The sequence below is a fragment of the Filicampus tigris genome, chromosome 14, assembly GCF_054856515.1.
Source record: "Filicampus tigris isolate MCC_2025a chromosome 14, RoL_Ftig_1.0, whole genome shotgun sequence".
NCBI classification, from domain to species: domain Eukaryota; kingdom Metazoa; phylum Chordata; class Actinopteri; order Syngnathiformes; family Syngnathidae; genus Filicampus; species Filicampus tigris.
Genome location: NC_141230.1, coordinates 10,580,029 through 10,606,983, shown reverse-complemented (window position 1 = coordinate 10,606,983; position 26,955 = coordinate 10,580,029). Strand labels below are relative to the sequence as shown.

Below are 26,955 nucleotides of genomic sequence, written 5' to 3'. Positions count from 1 at the left end.
TTGCATAATTTATTTTATTTGTATAAATAAAGAAATATCTTAACTTGAGAGCATTTCATTTATCTCACCAAATAACTTGATGCATGCAGCTAATGGCATGTCTACACGCAGTCAATGAAAATACAGTGTTACATGAAGTAATGGCAAAAAAATAACTAAATTAATGTAATAATAAATAAAGATAGATAAATTTATATTTATAATCTTGTAAATTATGTTTTGCCATTCACGGTCTGTGTTTCCATGGAGCGGGGGTCGCCATTGTCGAATGACTTCACATGTTAATCGGTCGGAAAATCCGATTTTGCACCTTCCTCGATTGCAGCATAACTGTTAATTTACATGTGGGGATGAAAATTTAATGGTATTTTACATTTATTTCCCAGTCAGAAACTGTTATAACAACAGAAATTTACAGTAATCCAAAGTTTTATGATGTTAAATTACAGTTATTGTTATTGTTAACTGACTGATTTAACTGTTAATTTACATGCTATGGATAATATTGAACAATATTTTACAATTATTATAAAACCTAGTAATATACTGTTGACCGTAAAATGATAGAATTTCGATAAAGTGTAGAGTGAATCTCTCTCTCTCTTTCTCTGTCCATTTTTTATGTAACGTTTGAGAAAAAAAGTAATAATGAAATTAAAAGGACATAACGCATACCCCAAATGATCTCCTTTTATCACGCTGCTTTACCGCCTCCTTTGCGACAGGTGCCAGTGTCCTCAATATCAAACTTGTACGCCGTCCAATCAGAACGTCGTCGAAGATAGTGGGCGGGGGCTACTCTGACTGCTTTGCTTTCGTCTCGCGGAAGGTGACCAATCAGAGACAACTGAAGCCAGACACCGCCAAGATCAGATTGTGAGTCGCGCTGCCGTAGCAAGGCTAGCCGAGAGTGGATAGAAGAAGCTAACGACACTTGCTAACTTGTGGACTGCACCGGTAAGCACTTGTTTTAATCCGTCTCTGGTCTCGCCGCTGACATATTTAATGTGTGACATGGTTCGGAGCCTGTGTGGACGTTCTAAAACAACTCAGTGAGAGACCGCCAATCGAGTTTTAAAAGCTCACTCCGGTGGTCTTGTCGATGACAGCTGTGCTTAACTCGGCCGCTAGCTGCTAGCTCAAGCGGTCGGCTAACAAAGCACCGGTGCCTGTTCATTGCTGACCGCGAGTTAGCAACTTGCTAACTAACACAGCCATCGCCAAGCCACCAGTATGGGTAGTTGTCACTATGTACTTGAGAGTTGAGATTAGTTTCTCCAAGCACCTCACCCTTAAAAAGTTCTCGAGTGTGAACTTTAGAGTTTCGAATGTGTTCCCCTTTAACGACAAGGATTGCAAAACAACAGTGGCTTCCCGAAAGTCTTTAAAAACAAAGTAGACAGTGTGGAATGCGCTCCAGCAAACCTACTGTTTAATGAGTAAGGAAGTTTGATTGGTGTGTACATTTACAACGCGTGAGACGGTTGTTAATACATCATTATGATGAAATTGTAGCGGTCCCTGAGATGGGCCACCATTTGGCGTTGACAGGTGTGCATATGATGACGATTAAGATCAACCCCGCATCGACCGCTTCAAGTCTTGACTAATATAATGTCACACACTATGTTTTTTCCTCCTGTCGTAGGCCTACACGCGAATAAAATAATAATAATAATAGTAAGCGAACGTGAAATTATTCGCCTTGCAGAATGCTCCCAAAAGTATAGTTTGACTTTGCTCGCAATGTTTCCTGTTTGCTAAGGATTTAGACCTCCTCTTCCTCCGCTCTCAAATGCCAACAACAACGGCAGCCGTCGAAGAAGCAGCCCTAGTACACTCGTAAGTGCACACAATCCCGCCCGCTTTACTCCCCCTATTATCCGAACCCTAGCCCAAGTGGTTCACAGACGTATCCACGTGAACGGCGAGGGGTGACAAACGGGACCAATCTAGCCCAGAATCGCTTTCAAAGCATGCGTTAGCTCGCAAGCTAGCAGCGGGCTCTATCCAGCCACGGTGGGTTAGCTGTATCAGTTAGCTAGCCGCACCTCAACAAAAGAGTGCTTCGATGGGGGGGATACGGGCCTAGCGTGCCATTACTCGTTCTATACATGTGGGGATATCACTTTTTTGGTCTTTGTTCGTTGGTGTACGTGAAGTTGTTATGTTTTGCAAAGACCTGTAGCAGAAGTTCGCCATCTCTCCTCCACCTGAAGTAGGCCTTGTGCGCCAATATCCACTCAAAAGTTCTTAACCTCCTTTTCTATGCTGCTACACTGGGTTCATTCTTTTAAACGGGAATACAAACATGTGGTCCGATCCAAAATGGGTTAATGGTCAATTTGTTTTAGGTCAGGATATAGTGAAGCAAGCTATTTGACTGATGATCCACCAGGCACACATTTTTTTGGGCAAATGACTTATCATAAATGACTTATCCATTTCTGTAGTTAGAAGCATCACAACAAAATTAAAATCTTTTTTTTTTTTTACTTCGTCTAAGAAGACCAATGTAACCGTAAAGGGCTGGGAAAAAGGGAACAAAACGGCGTTTAAATGTTGTCAATGTATTAAGAATGAAGGAATTATAACATTTTAAAGGCTTCAAAATGCAGGCAAAGATGTTGGTAACTTTCTCCATTGTTCAAATTGAATGGCCTGTGACTGAGTCTGTGTGGCAAGTAAGAGCAAAGAGAAGCTTTTAGAATCGACATAAGCATAGGGAACGACATAGGTGTGCCATAAAGCCATCTCAGTAGCGCGACCCCCTGTCTGCCTGTTTGTTTAGATACAGGAGATTCCCACACCATCACTGGCAACCAACGGCTAGCTTATCCCGGTCTACGGCTCCCCTTCATCGCTCCCCATTCAAGGTTATGCGACAACTTTTATTGCATAATTTCTTCTGCAGTGTACAAATTTGACGAAACTATGTCTGCATGTCCCCAAGTAGCTCAAAATTGTATGGAGTCGACATTCTGTAAATGTTGCTGCTAACATTCAACACGTTTTGGGCCGTCAAATATGACTTTTCCCGGCGTGTGTGTGATAAGCAGAAATACTGCATTTGAATCATCAAAACGAAACCAGGCGACATAGGAGATCCCATTGTACATTATATCTAAAAATAGATGTGGAAAACACATCTTTAACAAGCCAGAGCTCATTTTTCTGCGAAGAGTGCAAAACAGACCTGCGCGACGACCTGAAAATGTCCTCACAAAAAATGGCGGAAATTAGACAGTTGTCACATACCTCCTGTAGTTACAGTAAGTTTCACTGATGTATGTGTGTGTGCGCGCATTTGATGGGAGGGCTATTCAAGCTGTGCACGACTGGGCCTCTTGGGGGCAGTGTGGGTCGTCGTATTGAGATGCGTATAGTTGCACCGAGGAGTAGAAGATGAGCGTTGTTACATTGAGGAGTAGAAGAAAATCACGATCGAGTTTCGTAGTTTTACAACTTGGTTTTTGGCAGCGTAGGAAGACCACATGCCTGTGAGTATTGTTTGGATGCTTCTCTATGTCCCTCCCTGCAACATTTTTGGATAAGTGGCCATTGTTTGAGGGATTCAAGTGCCGTGATTAGCATGCTAATCTTCGTGAGCGAGTCAATGGCGTTTTCATTGTGCATTAGCCATGAGCTAACTATGTTCAGGAAATAAAGCAAAGTACTGTGATTTATGTTCGAATGTGCACTCTGTGTAATTCTCTTTTTGTGTGTTTAGTTTTACAGTTAACTTCAACTGGAGTGTAATAAACAGATTGAAATCAGCAGCATTGGCCTCTTTGAGGGACTGTTCGCTATTTGCCAAACTGTACTCAGTCTGCTCAGGGAGGCGAGCATGCTTATGTTATGTTTGGCACGTTCTATAACGTAGTTTTGGAACATTTGAGGTTATTAAAGTTGAGCTTTGCGATTGGAGTTTTATTGATATTTTTCTTTTTTTTCTATCTTGCAATCAGGGGGGGAACCATGGATGGGCCTGGGTGTGCACAGGCCCACCCAGATTGACAGACTGCCCACCCAGTGAGATTCATGAAAAAATATATATTTTACATTTTTAGTAAATTATGAAATTGTGTTTTGTTAAATTGAATATTAAGAATGGCAAAATTGTGGTTGTCTCAGGAAGATCTGAACTTCGTATTGTTCGGTTTGTCATTTTTTGTGAATATACAATGTGTTGGGACAGGAGGATTGTGCGAAGTGAGAGAAATATTCAGGCCCACCCAATAGCCACGTTCTGGCTCCGCCCCGCCCCTGCTTGCAATCCTGTGTGTCATCAACAGTTATTGGAACAGTTCATGCACTTTTCAATCGTGACACTTGAAATGTCAAATGGCACTTAAGTTAGAAGTTTGGAAACACAGGCCTCAGTTTTGTAAATAGGTATATTTATAATATTAAGGTATCACATATATAATATTAAGGTATCAAATCCACAGTAGACGCTACAATATGTTAGCGCAGGGGACGCCAACCCCCCCCCCCCCCAAGTTGTCTCCGTCGCGTAACGCTATTATTAGATGCACAAGCTAGCTTCTCTGTTGCGTAACGCTAATATTAAATGCACAAGCTAGCATCTCTGTTGCGTAAAGCGCTAAAATTAAATGCACAAGCTAGCTAATGAGTAAAACAAATAGACGTATTGGGCACCACTCGTAACACACTCCCCCGCTGACGGAGAATAGTTACAGGGCGGGGCCGTAAACGGTATAGACTTGTATGAACCGGTCCGTGGCAGAAAAAAGGTTGGGGACCACTGTGTTAGTGTACCACAACAGGACATATGTGGGCATTCGATCAGACACACACAATAGCCTGTGTGGGCTAGCTACAGCTAGCTTCCAGACACGACTCGCTGCTTGCAGAGTAAGTGCAGTGGACGCTGCGGGCATGCGCACCGTAGTATCGATACCATGACATATTAGTATTGTTTTCTGACACGGCATGTAAGATGTCATACTTTTGACAACACTACTAGGAACAGAACTGGGTTGCCAAAAGAGGATTCCCTGTACATCTGTACAGTATGCAAGTCTTTTACAAGCCTCTCTTACACAGCTCTGCCGCAAGATTGCAGCATCAGAGCTTGAATGTAATTCAACGGTGCCTTTTAGACAGAGCCCAGCATCGGCGTGAATTGCCCCAGATGTCTGCCCAGATGTCTGCTTTCACACAGAAACACAACCGGCATTATGAAATGATTCCTGTGTCTTGTATGACAACTGAAATACTTGTTGGACAGTTACTGTTGCTTTCAACACAACAGGGTGGGATAAGTTAAGTTATTGTGTGCTGCTGTTAAACTTCACATCCATGTCCTTGCACTCCCTTACATATCGGCGGTATAACTATGTTGCACCTCTGATACTACCCAGAAGGTAGGACATTTTGTTTTTGTGCCATTTGCTGGGTTCTGTGTAAAACACAAAGGCAGGTTAATGCTGAAATTTCACAGGCTCTCTGTTAATGTTCAACCATTTGTTTTGTTTTTTTGAGAACATTAAAATTGTCTGTATCTCTTAAGGGTCTGAATAGTGAAACAGAAGAAGAAATCCCTTTCCAACTGAAGGCTCAACTTCCTCGGTCCTTTGGGATCATGGCTAAAGATGTAAGTGACTACATGCCCATGTCATGACATTAAGACATGACCTACTTTGTGTGATTGGATTATGAGGGGATATTATTTAACATTTCTGTCCTTCGCAGGCTGGTCTAATGGAAACAAATGGAGAGTTGAAGGTTTTCATTGATCAGAATCTGAGCCCCAGCAAAGGTAGTAGCTGTTTTTAAAATGATTTTGTACACATTTAAATTACGCATTAAAAAGGTACAGTGGAACCTTTAAAGTTGAAGTCTTACAGTTGAGGGTTGAATGAAGCTTTTCAGAGGGGGAAAAAAATCTTGAAAGTTGTACAAAAACCTAACTGTGAAGTGGGAATTACTGACTTTCGACTAGAAAAATTGTTGCTTGAAGTTCTGCGTCGCAAAGTCTGGGTACCTCAAAGTACCTCAAACTTCACTTTGACGTAACACAACAATGGCAGTGTGAATGTAAAACATGAACTAAAAGATATGACTTGTATCTATTGATTATACTCAATATCTTTTCTTATCTAGCATTTATAACAACTTGTTCTGCATGGCAACTGGTATGAAGCCCTATGATATTATTAATCATCATGTTGCTCTAATGCCAACCATGCTTCTTGAGGTTGACAGCCATGTTATTTGTTTACTTTTGATAATTTCTGCTTCCCAGCACTTTGGAGTGAAGCATTCCATCCAATGTCATGCATTCTGTCATGCAAGACCTACGCCATATTTAACTCATTAAAGTCTGAAGCCCCTCGTGAGACATCTCTCTAAAACCTACGGTCGTCTTTGGAGTCACCTTTGAAAACCTGACATTTTCGCAACCTACAAAATAATATCTCAGCCCCTGTAGCGGATAGAAACATAATTCCAAAAGAATTCGAGAGCTTAGACATGATCACGCAGGCCGAGTTTATTCATCTTTTCTGTCTCAGTCAAAGATGCAAGTGAAGCACTATTTTTAATTTTTTTTTAAATCAAGTGATAATCACCATGCTGTATTCTCTTACAAAGACGTTGAAATCGTCATTGTCTAAGAACATATATCTTAACCATACATCACGTTTGGATTGTTTCACGGCTTTAAAGTCCACAAGTCTACATCACTGCCGTGACTTATAGCAGAGCTCCCACGATCGACTGTGCCTCCATTTTTCCTCGAAAAAATTTCAAATATCCTCCGACAACTCACGACTCCGTCACATGTATATTCTGATGCATTTCATTGGCTAAGACACAGAGAATTGGATTAAAAAAAATAAAATGGCGTATACGCTCTCCGGCTTTAAAGAGAGAAACACGCAACAGCGCTCCTGGCTGTAGTGGTAGAAACGCGGTTATGCGCTCCCGTCCTTAATGGGTTAAGTAATAAAAGTACAATGTAATGTACTTCGAAAAGTGACCTGCGTTAAACCTCTAAGGTGCGTTACATAGCGACAATTAGTCTAAGTGCTTCACATTTTCCCTCCATTGCAATTGAAATCACTAAAGGCCCTATTAGCAAATACTTCAAAGATTATTCTCCTGTGGTATGTTACGAGTGACTTTAATTTTGATTTTTTTCCCCCTACCGGTCTTTTTGGAAAACTGTCAAGCCCAACGATCATCAGTCGTTGTGTGTGGTCAACACCAAGGTCAGCTGAGCCTCGGACTCCATTAATGTGATGTGAAACGAAAAGATAGCTTGGAGTACAATGATCGTGTTCAACATTATTGGTTCCATTATATTTGTCCCTTCCGTCAGAGCTTGAACAACAGTGTGGACTCAATGCTCATACTCTCGCGTGTCTTGTTAGGTGTCCTGTCTTTGGTTGCTGTCCAGCCTGCCAGCGCCCCTGTTGCAAAACAGCTCCTGCCCAAAACGCTTGGGCCGTCCAATGTGAATATTGCTGCGCACATGCAACATTTGCCACACATGGTAAGCCCTCACTGCCTCAAAGTATTGTCATGAATTTCACCAGACCAGCTTCACCATAGATACAACAGACACATATACAGCACACATGATCATAATCAGTGACCAATAATGCACAGATCTGCTCGCCGGCCTTCTTTGCCATGTCTTACTGTTGTGTAAGCCCCCTACGTTATCATTGTGAGGTGACCTGGCGGGAGAGTAGCTGGGTGTTGATCCTAAGCTTATCAACCCGTACAGTCAGCAGGATTGCATCCATCATCCCATTATATACATGGGATGTATACATCATGACAATCAGCTTAGATATCACCTTGGTAATGGAATCGTGTGCCTACCTTCACACTGCCTCAATTCTAGCACAAGTGAAGTTGTCAACCCTGTTACTGGTATTTCTGTAAGAAAACACCTCAACCTTCCAAATACTGCTCAGAATGTTGTGTTGTAATGCAAGTCCACAACTGAGTTCTACAAGTAAAAGTTAACAATCAAACCTTAAACCAAACAGTGAAGTGATGCGATTCCTTACCTTTAATGGACCGATTTATGCAATAATTTCCTTTTTAGTTCCATTGTCCTGAACATCATTTTTGCCCTTGTGAAAATTGTACGCATGCATTTTCTTTTTGGACTTGACTTTCTGACTATATTTTGCTTGAAAGTTAAAATAGAACTTGAACTATTCCACTAAACAAATTCTTAAAGATACAGTGCTTTCCATAATTATTGGCACCCCTGGTTAAGATGTTAAGTCTTAAAATGAATAACATTTTTGCAGAAGCCTACTCTCATATACTGAAAATTGTAGACATGAGTCACCAGACAAAATCAGGTTCCCCTCACGGCCATCTCGGTCCCCAGACCTCAACCCCATTGAAAGCCCATGGAGGGGGTTTAAGAGGAAAGAACCCAGGTTGCTGGAGTGTTCACAGAGATTGTGCAAAAAGGAATAGTTGAAGATCCCTCTTTCTGTATTCTGCCATCATGTGAAAGATTAAAGGAGAAGATTAGGTGCTTCTTTGTTGGCAAAAGTTTTTGTATTATTCTGTATTCCGTATTTTTTTTAAGCATTCTTCAACTTTCCCAGTCATTTGTTTGCTTCTGTCTCAGCCCTTTTGGAATGTGATGAAGGCATAACATTTAAAATGAAAGAATATATTTGGGGGGGAAAAAAACAGTAACATCAATCAGTATGAACATGAAATATTTTGTCTTTGTAGTGTATTCAGTTAAGTACAGGTTGAAAAGGATTTGCAAGTCATTCTATTCTGTTTTTATTTGCGTTTTACACAACGGCTCAACTTAATTGAAATGGTTTGTGGAAATTGATAATTTGAAGAGATTACACAAGTATTTTGACAAAAGCCTTGCCATAAGTAGTCGTCCACTTAATATGAACTGGTACCCTGCAGTTGTGTGACTAAACACACCTGGCCACTGTTTGAGCAAATATGATAGCTTGAGAAGGATGTTATCACCACCTTTTCTTTTCCAGGTGATTGGAACACCTCAGAGGCCAACAGTATCCAATACTATACTGGTAAACAGCCCGCACACACCTAATTCCCAGTTCCTGACTCAGACCCAACCTTCTGATGCCTCTCCTTGGTCGTCAGGGTAAGTTCTCAAAAGCTTGTTGAGGAGTTCTTTTTTTTTTTTTTTTGCGAATCACAGCATGGACCGATGAGCACGTTATTTGCAGAAAGCGTGGAAAGAAAGGTGAAAAGAATGGGAAAGGCTTGAGGCATTTCTCCATGAAAGTGTGCGAGAAGGTGCAGAAGAAGGGAGTGACCACCTACAACGAGGTGGCAGATGAGCTGGTGGCAGAATTCAGCTCGGGCGACAACCTAATGTCACCCAACGACTCGGTGAGAGCTGCAGAAGGATGCAAACCGTCACACAACACAAACAGGGGTAGCTACTAGTTACTCTTTATGTGTTTTTCTTTTAGCATGTATATGACCAGAAGAACATCCGGCGGCGTGTGTACGACGCCCTTAACGTCCTCATGGCCATGAACATCATCTCCAAAGAGAAGAAAGAGATCAAGTGGATTGGCCTGCCCACCAACTCGGCGCAAGAGTGCCAAAACCTCGAGGTACTGATGCGCTATCGTTAGAAGTCTCACCGCATGTCACTTCTGCCGCGTCTCCTTTATAAGTATTTTTCTCGATGGCAGGTGGAGCGACAGAGGAGGCTCGAAAGGATCAAACAGAAACAGTCACAGCTTCAGGAGCTCATACTACAGGTAGGAGTGACCGAGAGCCATGTTTTCACAAAGCTGACACAGAGCGGACAAATGTTACGGATCATCTGTATTCTGTAATGGAAATCACTGAACTCTAACTCGTTGCGCCCCTAAACATTGATTTGAAAAACAAACAAAAAAAAAAAACCAGCATCCGGCCACAGGGATTCTTCGAATGCCTTGTGCACCCTATTTTGCACCACCCCAGCTACAAACTAGCTACAGCTTGCTAGCTCACTTGTTTAATATGAAGCTGAGCCGCAAAAGTTAAAGTTTGTTTCATCTCCTGTGTCAACACGGCGCAAGACACAAATCACCGGTGGCAGTGAAGATAAATTTCTGACTTTTGACAAATATCCAGAGCTGGGCAAGTCCGTCCCTGGGCCGGACCGGTCGAATGCCGATTTTTGGGGCGGAGGGGTGGGGGGTGACAAATTTAAAAAAAAAAAAAAAAAAAATGGCTGGACTAAGCATGGCCTCAGTGTAGACCTCCGCATCAAGCGGTGCGAGATGAAGAGGCTCAGGCACTCGGTCAGGATGCCTCCCTGGGGAGGTGTCTTGAGGAAGACCCAGGACGGGCTGGAATAGCTGTCTCAGATGGCCTGGGAACACCTCCAAGATCCTCATGGAAAAGGTGGATGAAGTGTCTGGCGAGATTGAAGTCTGGGTTTACCTCAAGATGCTGCCCGTGACCCGACTTTGGCTAAGTGGAGAGATGATTGTATGGATGAAGATCTACTTACCGAGCCCAGGACTTCAAAGTGTCTGGATTGATTTGAAAACATGAACAACTATCTCTAGATCATGGAGCTTATCTGAAAATTCCTGGAGAGTAAACACTGTTTTGGTGAGTTAAATACAAATTAAGAATAAATAAATGTAACACTCCTGGGATTGAAGGGGAAAAAAACACAAATAAGCTGCATAATTTTTCAAATCGCAGGGGTTAAAGCTGGAGATAAAAAGTGGGCGTTTTACAGTGTATAAGAAATATAATGAGTGTATAACACTAACAATGAACCGTGCATTTGTTTGTTGCTGTAGTGTTATAACCACAGTGATTCATGTTCACTTGTTCAAGGCACGTTGTTGTTGTGTTGCAGCAAATAGCCTTCAAGAACCTGGTTCAGAGAAACAGACAGAGTGAGCAGCAGGCAAACAGACCTCCACCACCTAACTCCATCATCCACCTTCCCTTCATCATCGTCAACACCAGCAAGAAAACCGTCATCGACTGCAGCATCTCCAATGACAAGTATGCCATTACGTGAACACACACGTCGACAGCTCCGTCAGTTTTGAGCAGTGTGTCTGTCCATGTTTCTCCCAAAAACGCTTGCTCAAGATCTTTTTTTTCTTCCTGATTGGCAGGTTTGAGTACTTGTTCAACTTTGACAGCATGTTTGAGATCCACGATGACATCGAAGTGCTGAAGCGTATGGGCATGGCTTGTGGTTTGGAGGTGGGCAAATGTTCTCCGGAGGATTTGAAAGTTGCACGCAGCCTGGTGCCTAAGGCTCTGGAGCCCTATGTGATCGGTCAGTCACACACATTGCTCCTGATTCACGTCTGGAATCAAGGTTTCACATGATGATGTCTCTCCTTCTCTAGAGATGGCAAAGGGCCCCATCAGCAACGTCTACATCACTGGAGGCTCCTCGGCTAATGGAGCACGTTACACAGCCAGGTGGGAGACATTTCGTAGACAAATTGTAGTCTTCAGTTTCACCTAAGAAGCATGTCTTTGGGATGATGATAATGATAAAAAGAATAATGTGAAGGCCTTCACCTTCACACAAGTCATTTCAGGCACATAGGAACTATATAGAAAAATAAACAAAATATATTAAAAATGAGAACCACTAAACATGAACCACTTTTTCATCCTATATCTAGCGATGGCTGCCCTGATGGCACCATGGCATCCAGCTCAAACGACTCTCACTACAGCGGCTCCCGCGTGGAGACCCCGGTGTCGTACATGGGCGACGACGACGATGAGGATGAGTATGATGAGAATGACGACGAAGACTAACCTGTGTACACCTTGCCACTCCAATAAGCACAGTCTCTCAAAAGCGCCAACATGGGAACGTAGACCTGCCCCCACGCCCCTTTCACACGTACACACACACACACACGTCACACACCCTCCACTTCTTTTGCCCTTCCCCCTTGCTCTCCCATCCCTATTTTTCTGTTTGGCTTTCTCAGGGCTGTAGATGAGTATTGAAAGAATGGGGGGGGGGGGCCGTGCTTGAGGTGCCCCATTACCTCTTGAATCACAAGTACATGCACCGCAGCTCTGGAGGAGGGTTTTTCCCGGGACCTGTAGCGTGTGGCCAGACCTAAAAGCTGAAGTCTTTGTGTACTATTTAGCTCACGTTTCTCTTAGCCATCCCATGAGAAACGAAAAAAGAAAAAAAAACTACTGCTGTTGGAGAAAGACAAAAAAATGTTTGTATCGTTATGCCGCTGCTCCCTATGGCAGCCCGATCTTTAATGTTCAACGATGGTCAAAGTATTTGCTCAAACAGGCCGCCATGAATTCACAATGACCCGTTCAAAGTTGGCATCCTATGATGGGGCTCCATCATGCATGTTGTTTTTGTTTTGTTCTGGGGAAGAGGTTAAAATGGTTCTTCCATTTCTCACTCAATTGAGCTGGCTTCCTTCTGTTTTTGTAGGCAGCTGCTTACTTTACCTTATTTGCTAGTTTTATTTTTAATTTTTTTTTTGTATTCCGCATTTAAGGAATCCTCATGAGTGGCCTGTGTAACACCTTTGTAGTGTTTCTAAAATAATGGCACCAGCAAGGTAATGTTTTCATAACCCAGGTTCCTGATAGGAAAATAAGCTTTGTTAATGACATGTATGAACGCTGTTGATGATTGTAGCTTATAGTGTCCTTTAGAGGCCAGTGATATCGATACTAGACCATCAGACAGTATCCATGTAATTAATGTGTGGTTGTATAGGTCTTTGTATACTCTCATCAAAGATCTCCCTTTCAAAACTGAGCAACGTGTACTGACTTCTTCCAAATACCCTTTTCTGTATTCTAATATAAGTTTTCAAATTAAATATAGATTGTTTTAAACCTTTCTGTAAATGGTTTGAGTAATATGCAATTACAAAACTGGTTTCAGTTGCGGATGGATGTTCTAATTGATTACTAATTTTCTTGCGAATCATTTATGTGGGATTTGCTGTTGATTTAATCACGCCTTTGCGTTATACGCAGAGACGCTGTTGATTCACTCTAGTTTGCTGTCTAACGAGCAACATATCACCTATAGCTTGCCTTCTGGTCTATACACAGAACGTCGTGCCTTGGAAAATTAATTGATCACATTCCATAAATACAATACAATACAACACAATACAATTTTATTTATACCACGCATTTCATAACAGCTAGAGCTGTAACAAAGCACTTTACAAACAGTAGAAAATAAATAAAGACAATAAAAGGCCATAATACACATTAACAAATATAGATGTAAATTCTATGTAAGATATAAATAAAAACAAAAATTAACAAATAAAGCCATTAAATTAACATGAAACACAATTGACACCTGGAGAAGAGCCAAAAATATCAGGTCTGATCAAAAGCCAGAGAATAGAAATATCTTCAACCGGCTTTTAAAAATGGACAGAGAGAGGGCTTGCCTAACATCCAATCGGAGGTCGTTCCAAAGGGAAGGACCAGCGGTCGAAAAGGTTCGATCCCCTCTGAGGCTCCGCTTGGTCCTCGGCACCTCGATAAGTGCCTGGTCCGCAGACCTGAGGCTGCGGGAAGGTGCGTAGGAGTGGAGGAGCTCAGAGAGGTACGCCGGGGCGAGGCCATATAATGATTTATAGACAAATAGGAGAATGTTAAATCGAACCCTGAAATGCACTGGGGGACAGTGAAGGGAGGCCAGAATTGTGTGTTATATGCTCCATCGTCCGAGCTCCAGTTAGTAGGCGGGCAGCAGCATTTTGGACCAACTGGAGACGTTTGAGGGAGGACTGGCTCACTCCAAAATAAAGTGCATTACAGAGATGTAACAAAGGCATGGATGACTGTTTCTAAAGTGCTGATGGGAAAGGAGGGGCTTTACCTTAGCCAGCTGTCTAAGGTGAAAGAAGCTGGACTTTACAACAGCGCTGATTTGCTGGTCCAATTCAAAATCATTGTCCATTTTAAAACCCAAGTTTAAGACTGTTGGCTTTAGATATGAAGCCAGGGGGCCCAGGCTGACAAACCATTTGTTTATTGTATTTAAGTTGTCTTTTCGCTTACATTTTGCCCCTGGACCATACTTAATTTGTCTGCATCTGTCATGGTTGTCAGGCAAAATCCACCCGAGAAACAATTGGTTTGCTGTATTTATTTTATTTTTGAAGATTCATATTCTTAAGTCGTTAAGGCCCACCCAAACTTAGACTTTAATTATGCCGCGAACCATTCTTGAGTTAAATGTTAAGTCTGCACCTGACATGGTTGTGACAAATATTCATCCAACAAACCACTGGTTCGTTGTATTTTTTTCCAAACTTTAGAACCTCAACTATGAAAACCAAGTCCTTAGGGGCTGAGCTACCATCTGCCCGGAAACTTTTCATTTGAAATGTTTGTCACTGCTTCTTACAGTGTATGGTTGTAATGCAAAATCCATCCAACAATACAGTGGTTTAACTGGATTTTTTGACTATTTGAATCTTAGAACTTAGAACCTGCCGTCCTCATGCCACGTACTTAGAGGCTGAGCAAATGCTGCCCCCAAACGTAAATCGCACCCAACTTTTATTTGCAGTAGTCCTGCTTATCTGTGATATCTAAAATCACAATTAGGAACGGGCTCAATTTAATAAGGCGGTCTAAAATCTCGTTGTGAAAGCATCCCCTGCAGCCAGTGTTGTTCTGTTCCAGTATGTGCTCTCGCATTCATTGTCTGGGGCATCGGGGTGTTAGGGGATTACTGAAAGGTGTTGACTCAGGTGTGTGCGTGTATGTGCGCACAGTTGTCGCGTCCGCCCAGAGCGCTGGTTCAGAAACCGGCAGCCATTTCTCTCCCTGATCTCCTTACCCTTGCTACGCACACGCCTTGCCATGTACCCCCTTTGCGTGGCCTAAAAAATCCAGCATGGATATCGGGGGGCTGACCACTGTGGTGGCGAATTCCGCTTACATCAATGCCCGTGGCAGCATCGATGGCTCCAACCCGGCGGCGGCTCGAGACAAGAAGTACCACTCCCGCCTCAAGCTGCCTCACATCACAGTGTGCGAAGGCCTGAAGGACACGCTTGATTTGGCCTTTGATGGCGTCTGCGTGGAACAGCCCATCGGCAAACGCCTCTTTAGGGAATTCCTGGAAACCAACCAAGAGTACCACGGTGCGTGTCGCCTGTGGCGGGACATTGAGGACTATGACCTTGCGGAGGATTCGGATCGAGCCAAGAAGGCCTCGAAGATTGTCCAGCGCTACATGGACGCCTCGGCCAAACATTTCTGCCCGTTCCTCTCTGAGAGCACCATAGTCAAGGTGAAAGAGGGCCAGGAGGCTGTGGGTGATGACTTGTTTGCAGCAGCTTTGGCCACAACTCTGGACTACTTACGAGAGGCGCCCTACATATTCTTTCTGGAGAGCATGTACTTGAAGAGGTTCCTCCAGTGGAAGTGGCTGGAGATGCAGCCCATGGACGCGGACTGGTTCCTGGATTTCCGCGTGCTCGGCAAAGGCGGATTCGGCGAGGTATCGGCGTGTCAGATGAAAGCCACGGGGAAACTTTACGCCTGTAAGAAACTGAACAAAAAGAGACTGAAGAAACGGAAAGGCTATGAGGTAAGTTGTTCTGCTACCTCCAAACTATTGTCCGATGACATTCGGTACAAGACCTGCATTGAAAAGCATAGTATTTACAAAGACTGTCCTGTCATGTCTGCTATTATCATTGCTACAACCAGGATAATAAAAGCTGTTCCAAGTAATACATCTGTGTGTGAAAAGCTGACATTCGCAGTGCAAGTCTGCACCACCGCGAACAAAAATAACCAGACTATTCAATGAATAACTCAAAGGCAGACATGACATCTGTTTGGTGATGTTTGCGGTGCATCGCTACACCATCGCTGTACAGTTCAATGAATAGCTCTTGACCAGTGATAGACATGGCGTCTATAAAGTTGGCATTTCATTTTACGGTGCATGTCTAATCAATTGCCAACCATGGTAACCACGATATTATTCAATGAGTACCCCTTGGACAACAGCAGGTGTGATTGCTGTAAAACTGAATTTTGCAGTGCCACCACTTTACACCAACACACATCCATCCAGCCATCTATCAAATTTGTATACCGCTTATCGTGTTCGGGGTTGCAGGGAGCTGGAACATACCCTACCTGACTTTGGGTGAAAGGCCGTCGACACCCTGGATTGGTCAGCAGTCAATCACGGGGCACGTTAAAGACGGACAGCCATTCACACTCACATTCACACCATCTCTGAGTGGGAACTGAACCCACACTGCCTGCACCAAAGTCAGGCGAGTGTACTGACACACGATCAGAGACACCGACAAGTTGACAACTGTAGTGTTCAAAGACTACCTCGGACAACGGCACCCCACGGCATCTGTAAATCTGATGTTTTTAAGTGGGACAATGGCAACTATAACCACAGTTAACGTTGCTTACTCTTTAACTGTGCTACCCTTATAAGAATAGTTTTCAGCGTAATGCACCTCACACTCCACTATTGAGTGTAATTATCCATTTAATAGTAATGTAGCCTCTTGGGATGAGTCTACTGAACGTCAGTCATTTATTCATTGCGCAGATCGTAACTTATTTCCGTGTTCCAATGCGCAAACATGCATCGTAGTAGCTTTTGTTGCTACTGCTAATCATCTTTGTTCCTACCATAGGCTGCGGTATTAAGCATTAAGACAGGGATAGACTGATTAGTGGGGGCTTTGTATATCTTGCCCTTGACTTGTCTATGGCCATTGATGACATAGTGCTTTAAAGTCCACATCGGCAAATTGTACGTTCATCCAGATTCTCCTTCCTCCTCCCCTAGGGGGCGATGGTGGAGAAGAGGATTCTGGAGAAGGTCCACAGTCGCTTCATTGTGTCTCTGGCGTACGCCTTCCAGACAAAGGAGGAGCTGTGTCTGGTCATGACCATCATGAATGGAGGGGATCTCAAGTAATTTCATTATCTGAAACTTTCAGAAAACGTACATCAAAAAAATTCACAAATGATTCTATGGGCCTGCCACCAACTTTGTGTAAATGCCTTTTTTTGGGAGCCAATAGCCAGCTTTTTAACTTTTCCTGGTCATATGTTTCACAGGGTCCATTCAAATCCTAAAATGTGTGCTCCCAATTTAATACGGTCCAATAGGAAGATAGCCTTTACAAAAACAATACTGTACTTGTAATACTGGAATAGTAGATTACATACCAGGAAGACTACATACAGCATTTTATCTTACTTTTGTTCTTCTCCTATTTCTGCTTTTTTTCTTTTTCTTTCTTTTTTTTTTAGATTAAACTTAGAAAGTTGTTCTGGTAGTTTAACTATCAAGCAGACAACAATTTAGATATACAGAAGTTCTCTGATCCATTTTCTGGTTATCCTTGATCCGTCACTTGTTGCAAGGCAGAATTCGTACGGCTCAAGCAACGCTACTTTGAGCCCCAAAATTTGGCCTATACGTGTCACACCCACTTGGCTGTTCAAATGGCATTGATATTTTAAAAAACGTTCTTATGCTTGCCTCTGCTCTATGTTTTACGTTATTATTAAATCCCAAAATGGAAGGAAATTTGGGGGTATGGCTCGCTAATAGTTGCCTGCCGACTCTCTTCTTTGAAGGTACCACATCTATTTGGTGGATGAGAACAATCCAGGGTTCGATGAACCAAGAGCCTGTTTTTATATAGCTCAGATCATTCAAGGCATGGAGCATCTGCACCAGAAAAGAATCATCTACAGAGATCTCAAACCTGAGAACGTGCTCCTCGATAACGATGGTAACGCTTGAGAATCAGCACAACAGTGAATACTTCCCGTTGTCATTTAGATTTGTAATAATTGACGTATCTGTTGGTAGGGAATGTTCGTATATCTGACCTGGGTCTCGCTGTGGAGTTGAAAGAAGGCAAAACAATGACCAAAGGCTATGCTGGAACACCAGGTAACTCTTGATATGCCATCTTGAATCACAATTACCGTATTTTCCAAGCTATAAGCCGCACCGTTATGTAAGCCGCACCTATCTATGTTGAAAACTTTGATCTTTACTGCATTTACAGAAAGATTATGAACTGTAAATGTACATGTACCTGAGCAGATTCTTTCCTAACAGTGCCTTTTAACACTGCAGCAACGTTGTTGATTACAACAGAAGAGAACCAAGAGAAAATAAACAGTACTAATCTTCATTTCACTGCCGACTGCCTCTCCAGTTTGTCAGCTAATGTCCACCAGACTCCACCATCTATTGTTCTACCACATTCTACATGTGCACCTGTCTTGTTTTATGTTAATAAAGTCAGCCAATCTAACGCACAACGTGCTAAATCAACAATAGCATTAGCACAGAACAGACGTAACATCAGCCAATCGCATTCATGTGCACTTCAGGGGCCTCTAGGAAAACATCAAAAAGCGTTACAGCACCTAATGCAATAACCGAGTGCATGGCGCCCTCTCCTGTTGACCTCCTCCACCTGCAGTCACATTCAGTCAATGGGAAATGTATTGTATTGAATTGTACTGTCATTATTTCCACAGAATAGCCGCACTGAACCATAAACCGCAGAGCTCAAAATCTAGGGAGAAAAGTCGCGTCTTATAGTCCGAAAAATACGGTACTTGAGAAAAAATAAACGCCATACTTCAAGCCTTATCTTGTTTTCCCTAAAAAAAAAAAAAAAAAAGAAGCCATTATCTTTACTTTGCACCCATCATTTTCTGTCACTTGTAGTAAATATGAGAAAAAAAATTAACTCCATACCTCAAATATATACTGGTCCTCACATTTTTCCGCTCATGAAAAAATACAATCAGTTTTACTTTGGTCAGAACTGTACTTGTTCGTGTAAACCCAGCAACTTTATTAGAAAAAAGGCTTTTTTCCTCCCTCGGGGAAAAAAAACCTCAACAATGACTGAAATGTGTCACCGCACACTGCCTGTCAAGCATGGTATCTGTAAAGCTGATGGTGGAGTGTAACGCGAGACAGTTTTTACTCAATGTGGCTAAACATTTCAACATTGACCCAGAAAGGATCTGGCTTTAGAGGCCTCTAATAGAAGCCCGCTACTCTTTGCTGTTGACTAATTAAACTCCCCCCTGTGATTATCTGTATACATTTTGGTCGATGTTCCCACTTTGTGTCTTGCAGGTTACATGGCTCCTGAGATGCTGAAAGGAGAGAAGTACGACACTTCTGTTGACTATTTCACTTTAGGTGTGACCTTGTTCGAGTTCCTCGCTGCCAAGAACCCCTTCAGGAACAGAGGAGAGAAGGTTGGTTGCTCTTATTTCACAATCAAATCAAACCGTGTGACACTTGCGTGAATGTCTTTTGCCTGACTTTTATTCAGCTTGAGCGTGAGCAAATGAAAGAGCGAATGTTGACCCGGGAGGTGATCTACACGGACAATTTCAGTGAGAACGCCAAGTCCCTGTGTAATGGGCTGCTGGCTAAAGAAGTCGACAAGAGGATGGGATTTAAGAATGGCTGCTGCGACGAGATAAGAGCGCACCCCTTTTTCAGTGACATCAACTGGAGGAAGCTGAATGCAGGTACACATTAGATTCAATATTTTATTCCTCTCTACTGTATACACTCACTTCACGAATGGATCTAATATTTTGGTTACCTTAGCTACGAAGTATCATACACACTGGACAGATTGCATACATTTTTTTGTTTTTGATAAGAATTTCAATTAAACTTTTATTCCAAACTGGACTTGACTGACGAACTGACGATTACAATTCGGTTCATCACGAAAAATGACGGACGGGTTTAAGTGTCAAGTGAGCTCTTGAAATTTCAGTGGCACAAACATTGCACTAATCTATTATTATTATTATTATTATTAACATTGAAAACTTTACATTAAATGTTTATAATTTACAAATTAGAACATTTCTGATTGATTCAACAGTCTTTATTGTAATTAAAAATGCATTTCTTTTTATATCTCAAATTTCCTTTGAATGTGTACCTTGTCATAAGAATAATTGATTTAATAATTGATCATATTTTGAAAAGCATAAACGTTCGTGAAAGTACTCCAATATGCTGGTTAAAGTTTTAAAAATGTCACTGAGTTCTGATGGGACACTTAAAGGGACCAAAATCAGAGTTTTCTCAATTGTTAAACCTTCACATCAACAGGGGTTGAACTGAGGGATTATAACAGAATATGAATGAATAACACGGTACAACATGAAATCAATCAAATCCCCTCCACAGGCATCGTGCCTCCCCCGTTCATTCCGGACCCCAGGGTGGTGTACGCCAAAAGCCTGGACGACGTGGGCGCCTTCTCGTCGGTTAAGGGTGTCACACTGGAGGACCCCGACCGTAGCTTTTTTGACGAATTCTCCTCGGGCAACATCCCGATCCCCTGGCAGGAGGAGATGATCGACATGGGCATTTACGGCGAGCTCAACGTGTGGGGCCCCGAGGGCGGCGTCCCCAACGACCTGCGCAGGGAGTCCATACTAGAACAGCCCAAGTCGTCCACGTGCTGCGTGACCTAGTCCTAGTGCGTCACTTGGCAGCAATGACTGAAATACTCAGGACTGCCTCCTGCCTGACTTTTTTTTTTTTTTTTTTTTTTTTTTTGTGGGACCAGCAGACGACGGGAGCAACAGTGATACGGATCGCCAAGCGGGAATACCAGTCAATGTGATCTGCTATCAAGTCCTCGTTATTTGTCACTGTTCCTTGTGCTCCCCTAATTTTAGAAGTACTGTTTTTGTTTGTTAGGAATTGCTGTTATCTGCTCTATGAAATGCAGATGATGGACAATCCGAAAACGAGGGACCAGATGAATAAAGTACTGTATGTTTAATAATTACAGTTTTGGGGGCACAATGTAAGGCAAATGTCCATGTAGAGAAAATGTTCTGGGAAAGTTGAAAAAAAAAAGTCACATGTAGCATATATTGTGTTAAATAAAACTAGGAATTGAAGTGTGGAACTTGTTTTTGTTTCTATTTTGTTTTAAAGTCAAAAGTTGTTTGACTGTGAGGACATTCAACTATTTATGACTGGATTTTCACTTTAAACTTTTTGGGTAATATATGCCTTTTCTCGTAATCTTATTTTGTGTCATCTTTATTCTTAATATAACTTTACTTTTGTCGTTCAGGACTACATTTGGTAATACAGTATTCCAACTTTTTTTTGTTTTTCAAATAACATTTCCAAATTTATTCTTGTCATAGTCTAACTTTAGACTTGTAATTTTTGTTTTGTTTTTTTCTCTCCAGAATATTCTTTTTCCTTGTGCCAACTATTTTTCTTGACTTTCTGTATTTTTTTACAAAAACTGTTTTTAACAAATTTTTCCATATACAGTGTTCCAACTCATTCCTGTAATTTTCCCCATAATCTGACTTTAGTAATTTAACAACTTCTACATAATATCGAAACATTACAGTAAAACTTTTTTGTAATCCTTCAAGTTTAGTATCTTATTTTATTTTTGTAACATTACGACTTTTGTTTTAATAATATTCCAACTGAACTCTTTGTACTTTACAAATTATCTTCATTTTTGTAGTACGGTACAAGATTTAAGTAGTATTCAGACTTTAGTCTTGCAACCCTATAAGTTAATTGTAATATTGCAAGTTGTGTTCATAATACACAATTTATTGTAACTTTTTGCCTTTTCCCCCTCTTAATTATTGTAAGATTTATTCTTACAATTTATTCTTGTTACAATTTTTTTGGGGTAACATTCTTACTTTATTCTTGTAATTTTTGTAACATTTTTTCTTATTAAAACTTTGCTCTGTAACTTTACAATTTCCCACCCAAAATATTATAACTAAGTATATAAAACAAGTACTTAAAGTATTTAAAGGGAAGTCAAAGCAAACATTTTTTTTATCGTCAAGAATATGTTCTATGCAAGCTCACTAGTTGAAACATCATTCTGATAAATATTGCGTTTGTGGAATAAGTGTTAATCCACTCGTTTTTAGCCATCTCTGGCTGCGGCCATTTTGTCACTTCTGTCGACTGAAAATGACATCACAACCGCTCACAACGACCAATCACGGCTCAGATTCAGAAAACAGGTCAGCCGTGATTGGTTGTTGTGAGCAGTTGTGATTTCATTTTCAGTCGACAGAAGACAAAATGGCCGCCCCAGAGATGGCTAAAAAGGAGTGCATTTTGCTGCTTAACTTATATTCCACCTTCGCAAAATTAATCAGGATGCAGTGTTTCAACTAGTGGGCCTGCTGGGAACATATTCTTGAAAAAAATATGTTTGGGTTGATTTCCGCTTTAAGTGTGTAACTTTTACTGTATGCAAATCAAAAGCACCATTAGTATTGGAATTTCCTTTCTGATCGTCACTCTTTGGCGGTGGCCTTGTAAATCCTCACTTCCTGCTGCGGCAACTCTGCAAGCAGGGTGGTGTGGAAAGTGCTCTGGAAGCGCTCGGTGAACCTCAAGTCCGACTGGAAGCGAACTTTGTTGGCCCACAGCAGCACGGTGCGGCCTCCTGGCGGACAGAAGTGGTACATGGTGTCCATCAGCCCGTCCAGGTCTCCGTGGGGGTAAACCACACCTGCCGCTAGCACGTAGTCGTAGCGGAGGGACGAGTGTGGGAAGTCTCGTTGGAGGTGGTGACCCCAGGCGAGGGCCGTCACTTGCGGCGTGTGTCGGGAACGGCCCTCGGTGTTCCGCATCAGGTTGAAAGACAGATTTGGTAAAACGTCTGGAAGATCCGTAGCTGTCACCCAAGCACCTTGATCGGAGAAGAGGAAAAACTAGGTAGTGAAAAACTTATTAAATATCCCTCTTTTTTTGTGTCTAAAAATAGATCTTTCTTATATACTTTAGTCACTTAAGTACCCATTATATTGGTAGAAAAGAAGGATACACTAAAGTTTAGTGTACCCTTGTTTTCTACCAATATGATGGGTAACATAGCGTGTCATCACAATATCGTGATACTGTTGATATCGCAAAGTATCGTTAATGTATCGTATGAAACTTATACAGTATCACGTTATAGTTGTTACATTGTACGACCCTCGTGAAGATAAGCGGTTCAGAAAATGGATGGATACTTGGTACATTCGTCTATTTTACGAAACATTGGGACTATTCTTTTAGCGTAGCATTTTTTTGGTCATCATAATTTTTCGACATTCTTCATAATCTTTCTGATTTGATTTGCTCTTTATCTCAATCAAAATTTAGAAATAAAAAAAACCTCAAAACAAAGTATGAAGTTCAACAAGAGGCAGAAGAAACCACACATTTTCCATTTTATTCTTGTAACTTTATCATTTGTTTAAAATCCTAATATTCCAAGTTTAATCTGGTAATTTAACGACTATTATAACAATAGAGACAATTTACTACTTTATTTTTGTAACCTTACAACTTTTGTTGGGTAGTATTTTGGTTTTTATTAACATATATTTAAATTAAGACCACACCCACCATATCACAACTTTTGTCCACAATATGATATTGATTTGTAATTTTAGATGTTTTTTGTTGTAACTGACTTGCAACTTTATGAGATTTACTTATGAATTAAATTTGATTTCATTTAATTTCAGACGTTATTTATCCAGGAAAGCTTTCTTTTCAATAGTCAAAATTGAAAAATCAAACAAAAAACAAACTCCCAACTCTTAACTTTGTTGAGATGTCTTTAAGCATGTCTTTATTAAATAGCCCTTTTTTTTTTTAAATCTTCGACATTAGACATCTTTGTTTTAAAATTCTAACAAAAATGTTAAAAACCTAAATGAAAAGTTAAGTCAATAGCGCAGTATTGTTTTCTACTGTAAATAAAGTTCTCCAAAATGTAAATATATCTGTAATGTTCACATCTTAGTTTTAATTTGAAATAAAAACATAGTGTGCACAGAGTTCCAAGGGTCAGTTCGTACCAAGCAAGCTGGCCACTACTGACAGCAAACCAGTGCCTGCGCCAATCTCCAGCACCGCTTTGTCCATCAGCTTGAGCTGCTGCTGGTTGTTCTCCAGGTAGTGGCACAACGCTACGGCCTGGACATGGAAAGAAACACACTTAGAAAGAAACACACACTGGATCCCCGCTATTTGCAGGAGATAGGGGCCTGCGAATAGTGAAAATCTGAGTATAATTGATGCCGAGTATCAATGCATTGAAAATAAATAAATAAATTGCAAATCTTAATTCCACGAATTTTTGGTAAATCTCCAATTGTTTTTTTCCATGAAACTGGGGATTGGGTCCTTAAAACAGAAAAACTAACAGCAATTTTTTTATTGTAACTATTTGGGGGAAAAAAACAATTGTGAATAAGTGAGTATGCGGAGGTCCAGTGTGGTGGATCATCACTAAACAGTGGTGCTCCACTTAAGATTGACCCAATTTCTGATGATTTTCTTTTAGATATGAGCCGTCGCTCGGCTGGTATTTTTGTCTTCGGTTGCGTGCAAATATTTGAGTTCTCAGTGCTATATTTGATAATGCATTTCCATTCATGTCAATGTGGAAAGTGTTTTGAACGCTTTTTAAACCCACGAGTCAAGGCTCTACTGTACGTATCATCAACATACTCCAGGCCAGATGAGTGCACCAAAGCTATCTGTGGACTCCCGGATACTGATGCGATGACCCACGAAATGGAAGGCCTCTTTTTGCAGTGCATCATAAACGCTTGACTCCCAGACACGCCGCTTGTCCACCGCTGTCACTTTACAGTCTGACGACACACCCAACAAGAGCCCAAAGTGAACACGATAGCTGACCTGTGATAGAAATGCATGCTGGACGTACCATTATTGGTACCTTCCGCGTTCTCCTTCTCAGGTTGCCTTCGAAGGACTGTCGGGCTAATTGAGGACACTCCCTCCATGGAAAACGGGAAAACTGCGAAAGGTGCATCTCCATCACTGAGGTGCTAACAGTTAAGATACCAAGCATGCAACACTTGTAACTACACAACTTTTTTTTTTCAAGATTCATAATTGTTTTTGTAATCATTTTACAACTTTTTTTTTTTCTTGGAATATTACGTCATTGATACTATTCTTCCATATGCTTATCATGTGGGCTCTCAGCTGTTTTTTTTGTTTTTTTTTAACCTGGGCTTCCACTGCCGTTTCGACAGTGTAATTGTGTGAAAAATTTGAATGTCCATTTGAAGGTAGAAAACGACACTATTCATCGTCCCATTTGTTTTCTGCGCTGAATCACAGAGACAAACATTGCATTGACGATTTATGCATTTATTTTAAGATCACTAAAAGCCTCGACGGTTTGGAATGAGCTGGTCTTAGTGTGATAGTCCCTGTTGTCGCCACTGGACCCCCCAAAAACACAGCTGCTTTAAGCCCCGAACATCCATGTCAATGACTATTTATTTACAGTGTGATCCCTGACTACATTTACTGTCTTTGCAAAGCAATTAATAGCACATATAAAACATCATCTCACTCAGTCGCATGATTCCCCATAAGATGTATTACACAGAATTATGCCTTGTGTGTATAATGTGTAAAATGAAACTTACCTTTATTGAAGCAGTTCACCAGAACCTTCCTCCTGATTTTTTTTTACTCTGACTGCGCTTCTCGCCTTTGTTCTGGTGTTTATAGGTTGAAGCGTCATCATGGGAAACGCCCCTGACCTCCGCCAGCGAGAGAGGATACATCATCATCATCATCATCATCATCATCATCATCGGCACACTTTAGATTTCCTATTATTATTATTATTATTATTATTATTATTATTATTATTATTATTATTATTATTGGTTGTTGTTGTAGTAATAGCTGTAGCAGTAGTAGTAGTAGTATTTCATATATTCACTTTTGACATAATTTCAATTGTTATATTTATATAATGTACTTTTTATTGATATATTCTCCTCTGAACATTATTACTATTATCATCATCATAATTTATTTTCTTGCACTGTGTTGATAATGGAAACAAACATTTCATTGGCAGATTCATAATGTAGTATTAACCATTCGTTGAGAAAAATAAAAAAAAACATCCTATGGCACCATACGGCAAATTAACAGTTTGAAAATAATTGTTCCATATTTTACAAAGAAAAATTGACAATAATTTAAAGTAATATAAATATATCCTGTTACGGTATATATACCCAGTATTGTACATCTACTGTAGCTATGCCCTGCAAAAAGAGTAACACTATAGTATACTTCAATAAAAAAATACAGTATATTTTAAAACCATTCCTGTAGTACCTATCAAGACACAGATGCTCTAAATAATTGAAACATGAATAATAATTTTCAAAAAAGTAAATAAATACATAAAACATGACATAAAAATAGGGAAAATTTAGCTTCCTCCCACATTCCACAAACATGCATGCGAAGTTAATTGATAACTCTAAATGGCCAATAGATGTGATTGTGAGTGTGTATGTTCGTTTGTCTCTGTGGGCCCTGCGATTGGCTGGCAACCAGTTCAGGGTGTCCCCCGCCTACTGCCCGAAGACAGCTGCGATAGGCTCCAGCACGCCCGCGACCCTTGTGAGGATAAGCGGTTAGGATAATGAATGGATGGATGGATGTTGCTTTGTAAGCCTGGTGGGCTGCGTGTGCCTCAGATGTCTCCCCCCGCCGCCCCCTGCCCCTTTCCCTCCTCCAACAGACACACGTACACACACAGGCACACAAAGATGTCATCCAACAGCATAAAATGCCTTAAAGTGGAAGTCAACCCAAAAAATGTTTTTCCAATAATGTTCTATGCAGTTGATTGGACACTCTAAATTGCCCCGACGTGTGATTGTGAGTGCTTATGTTAGTTTGTCTCTTTGTGCCCTGCGATGGGCTGGCAACCAATTCAGGGTGTCCCCCGCCTACTGCCCGAAAACAGCTGGGATAGGCTCCAGCACGCCCGCGACTCTTGTTAAGATAGGCGGATTGGATAATAG

At 41.3% G+C, this 26,955-nt stretch overlaps 3 protein-coding genes across 5 annotated transcripts; 2 read left to right on the top strand and 1 right to left on the bottom strand.

Moving 5' to 3' along the window:
- The first annotated feature begins 803 nt into the window (after nt 1-803).
- Nucleotides 804-12,867, top strand: tfdp1a (transcription factor Dp-1, a). 3 transcript variants are annotated; one of them, XM_086051220.1, is made up of 14 exons: nt 804-957; nt 1,766-1,842; nt 2,792-2,876; nt 5,537-5,620; nt 5,719-5,785; nt 7,401-7,522; nt 9,015-9,136; nt 9,222-9,387; nt 9,471-9,617; nt 9,699-9,767; nt 10,871-11,022; nt 11,139-11,305; nt 11,379-11,454; nt 11,664-12,867. In XM_086051220.1, the coding sequence occupies exons 2-14, from the start codon at nt 1,796-1,798 to the stop codon at nt 11,800-11,802; spliced, it is 1,443 nt and encodes a 480-aa protein (XP_085907346.1). In that variant the 5' UTR covers nt 804-957; nt 1,766-1,795; the 3' UTR covers nt 11,803-12,867. The 3 variants fall into 3 exon arrangements, with proteins under 3 accessions (XP_085907346.1, XP_085907348.1, XP_085907347.1); XM_086051221.1 differs by lacking the exon at nt 2,792-2,876 and having other exon boundaries at nt 828-957; XM_086051222.1 differs by lacking the exons at nt 1,766-1,842; nt 2,792-2,876 and having other exon boundaries at nt 807-957.
- A 147-nt stretch (nt 12,868-13,014) lies between these two features.
- LOC147136294 (rhodopsin kinase GRK1-like) lies at nt 13,015-20,990 on the top strand. The gene is made up of 7 exons (XM_086051219.1): nt 13,015-15,601; nt 16,841-16,968; nt 17,641-17,798; nt 17,879-17,962; nt 19,175-19,299; nt 19,377-19,578; nt 20,258-20,990. The coding sequence occupies exons 1-7, from the start codon at nt 14,903-14,905 to the stop codon at nt 20,545-20,547; spliced, it is 1,686 nt and encodes a 561-aa protein (XP_085907345.1). The 5' UTR covers nt 13,015-14,902; the 3' UTR covers nt 20,548-20,990.
- Nucleotides 20,991-22,377: 1,387 nt separating this feature from the next.
- LOC147136293 (methyltransferase-like protein 21E) lies at nt 22,378-25,716 on the bottom strand. Its single transcript, XM_086052149.1, has 5 exons — nt 25,596-25,716; nt 24,825-24,905; nt 24,593-24,738; nt 23,938-24,055; nt 22,378-22,775 (listed from the first exon to the last, which is right to left on the bottom strand). Exons 1-5 carry the CDS (start codon nt 25,714-25,716, stop codon nt 22,378-22,380), a joined length of 864 nt encoding a protein of 287 aa, XP_085908275.1.
- Between the last annotated feature and the right edge of the window lie 1,239 nt (nt 25,717-26,955).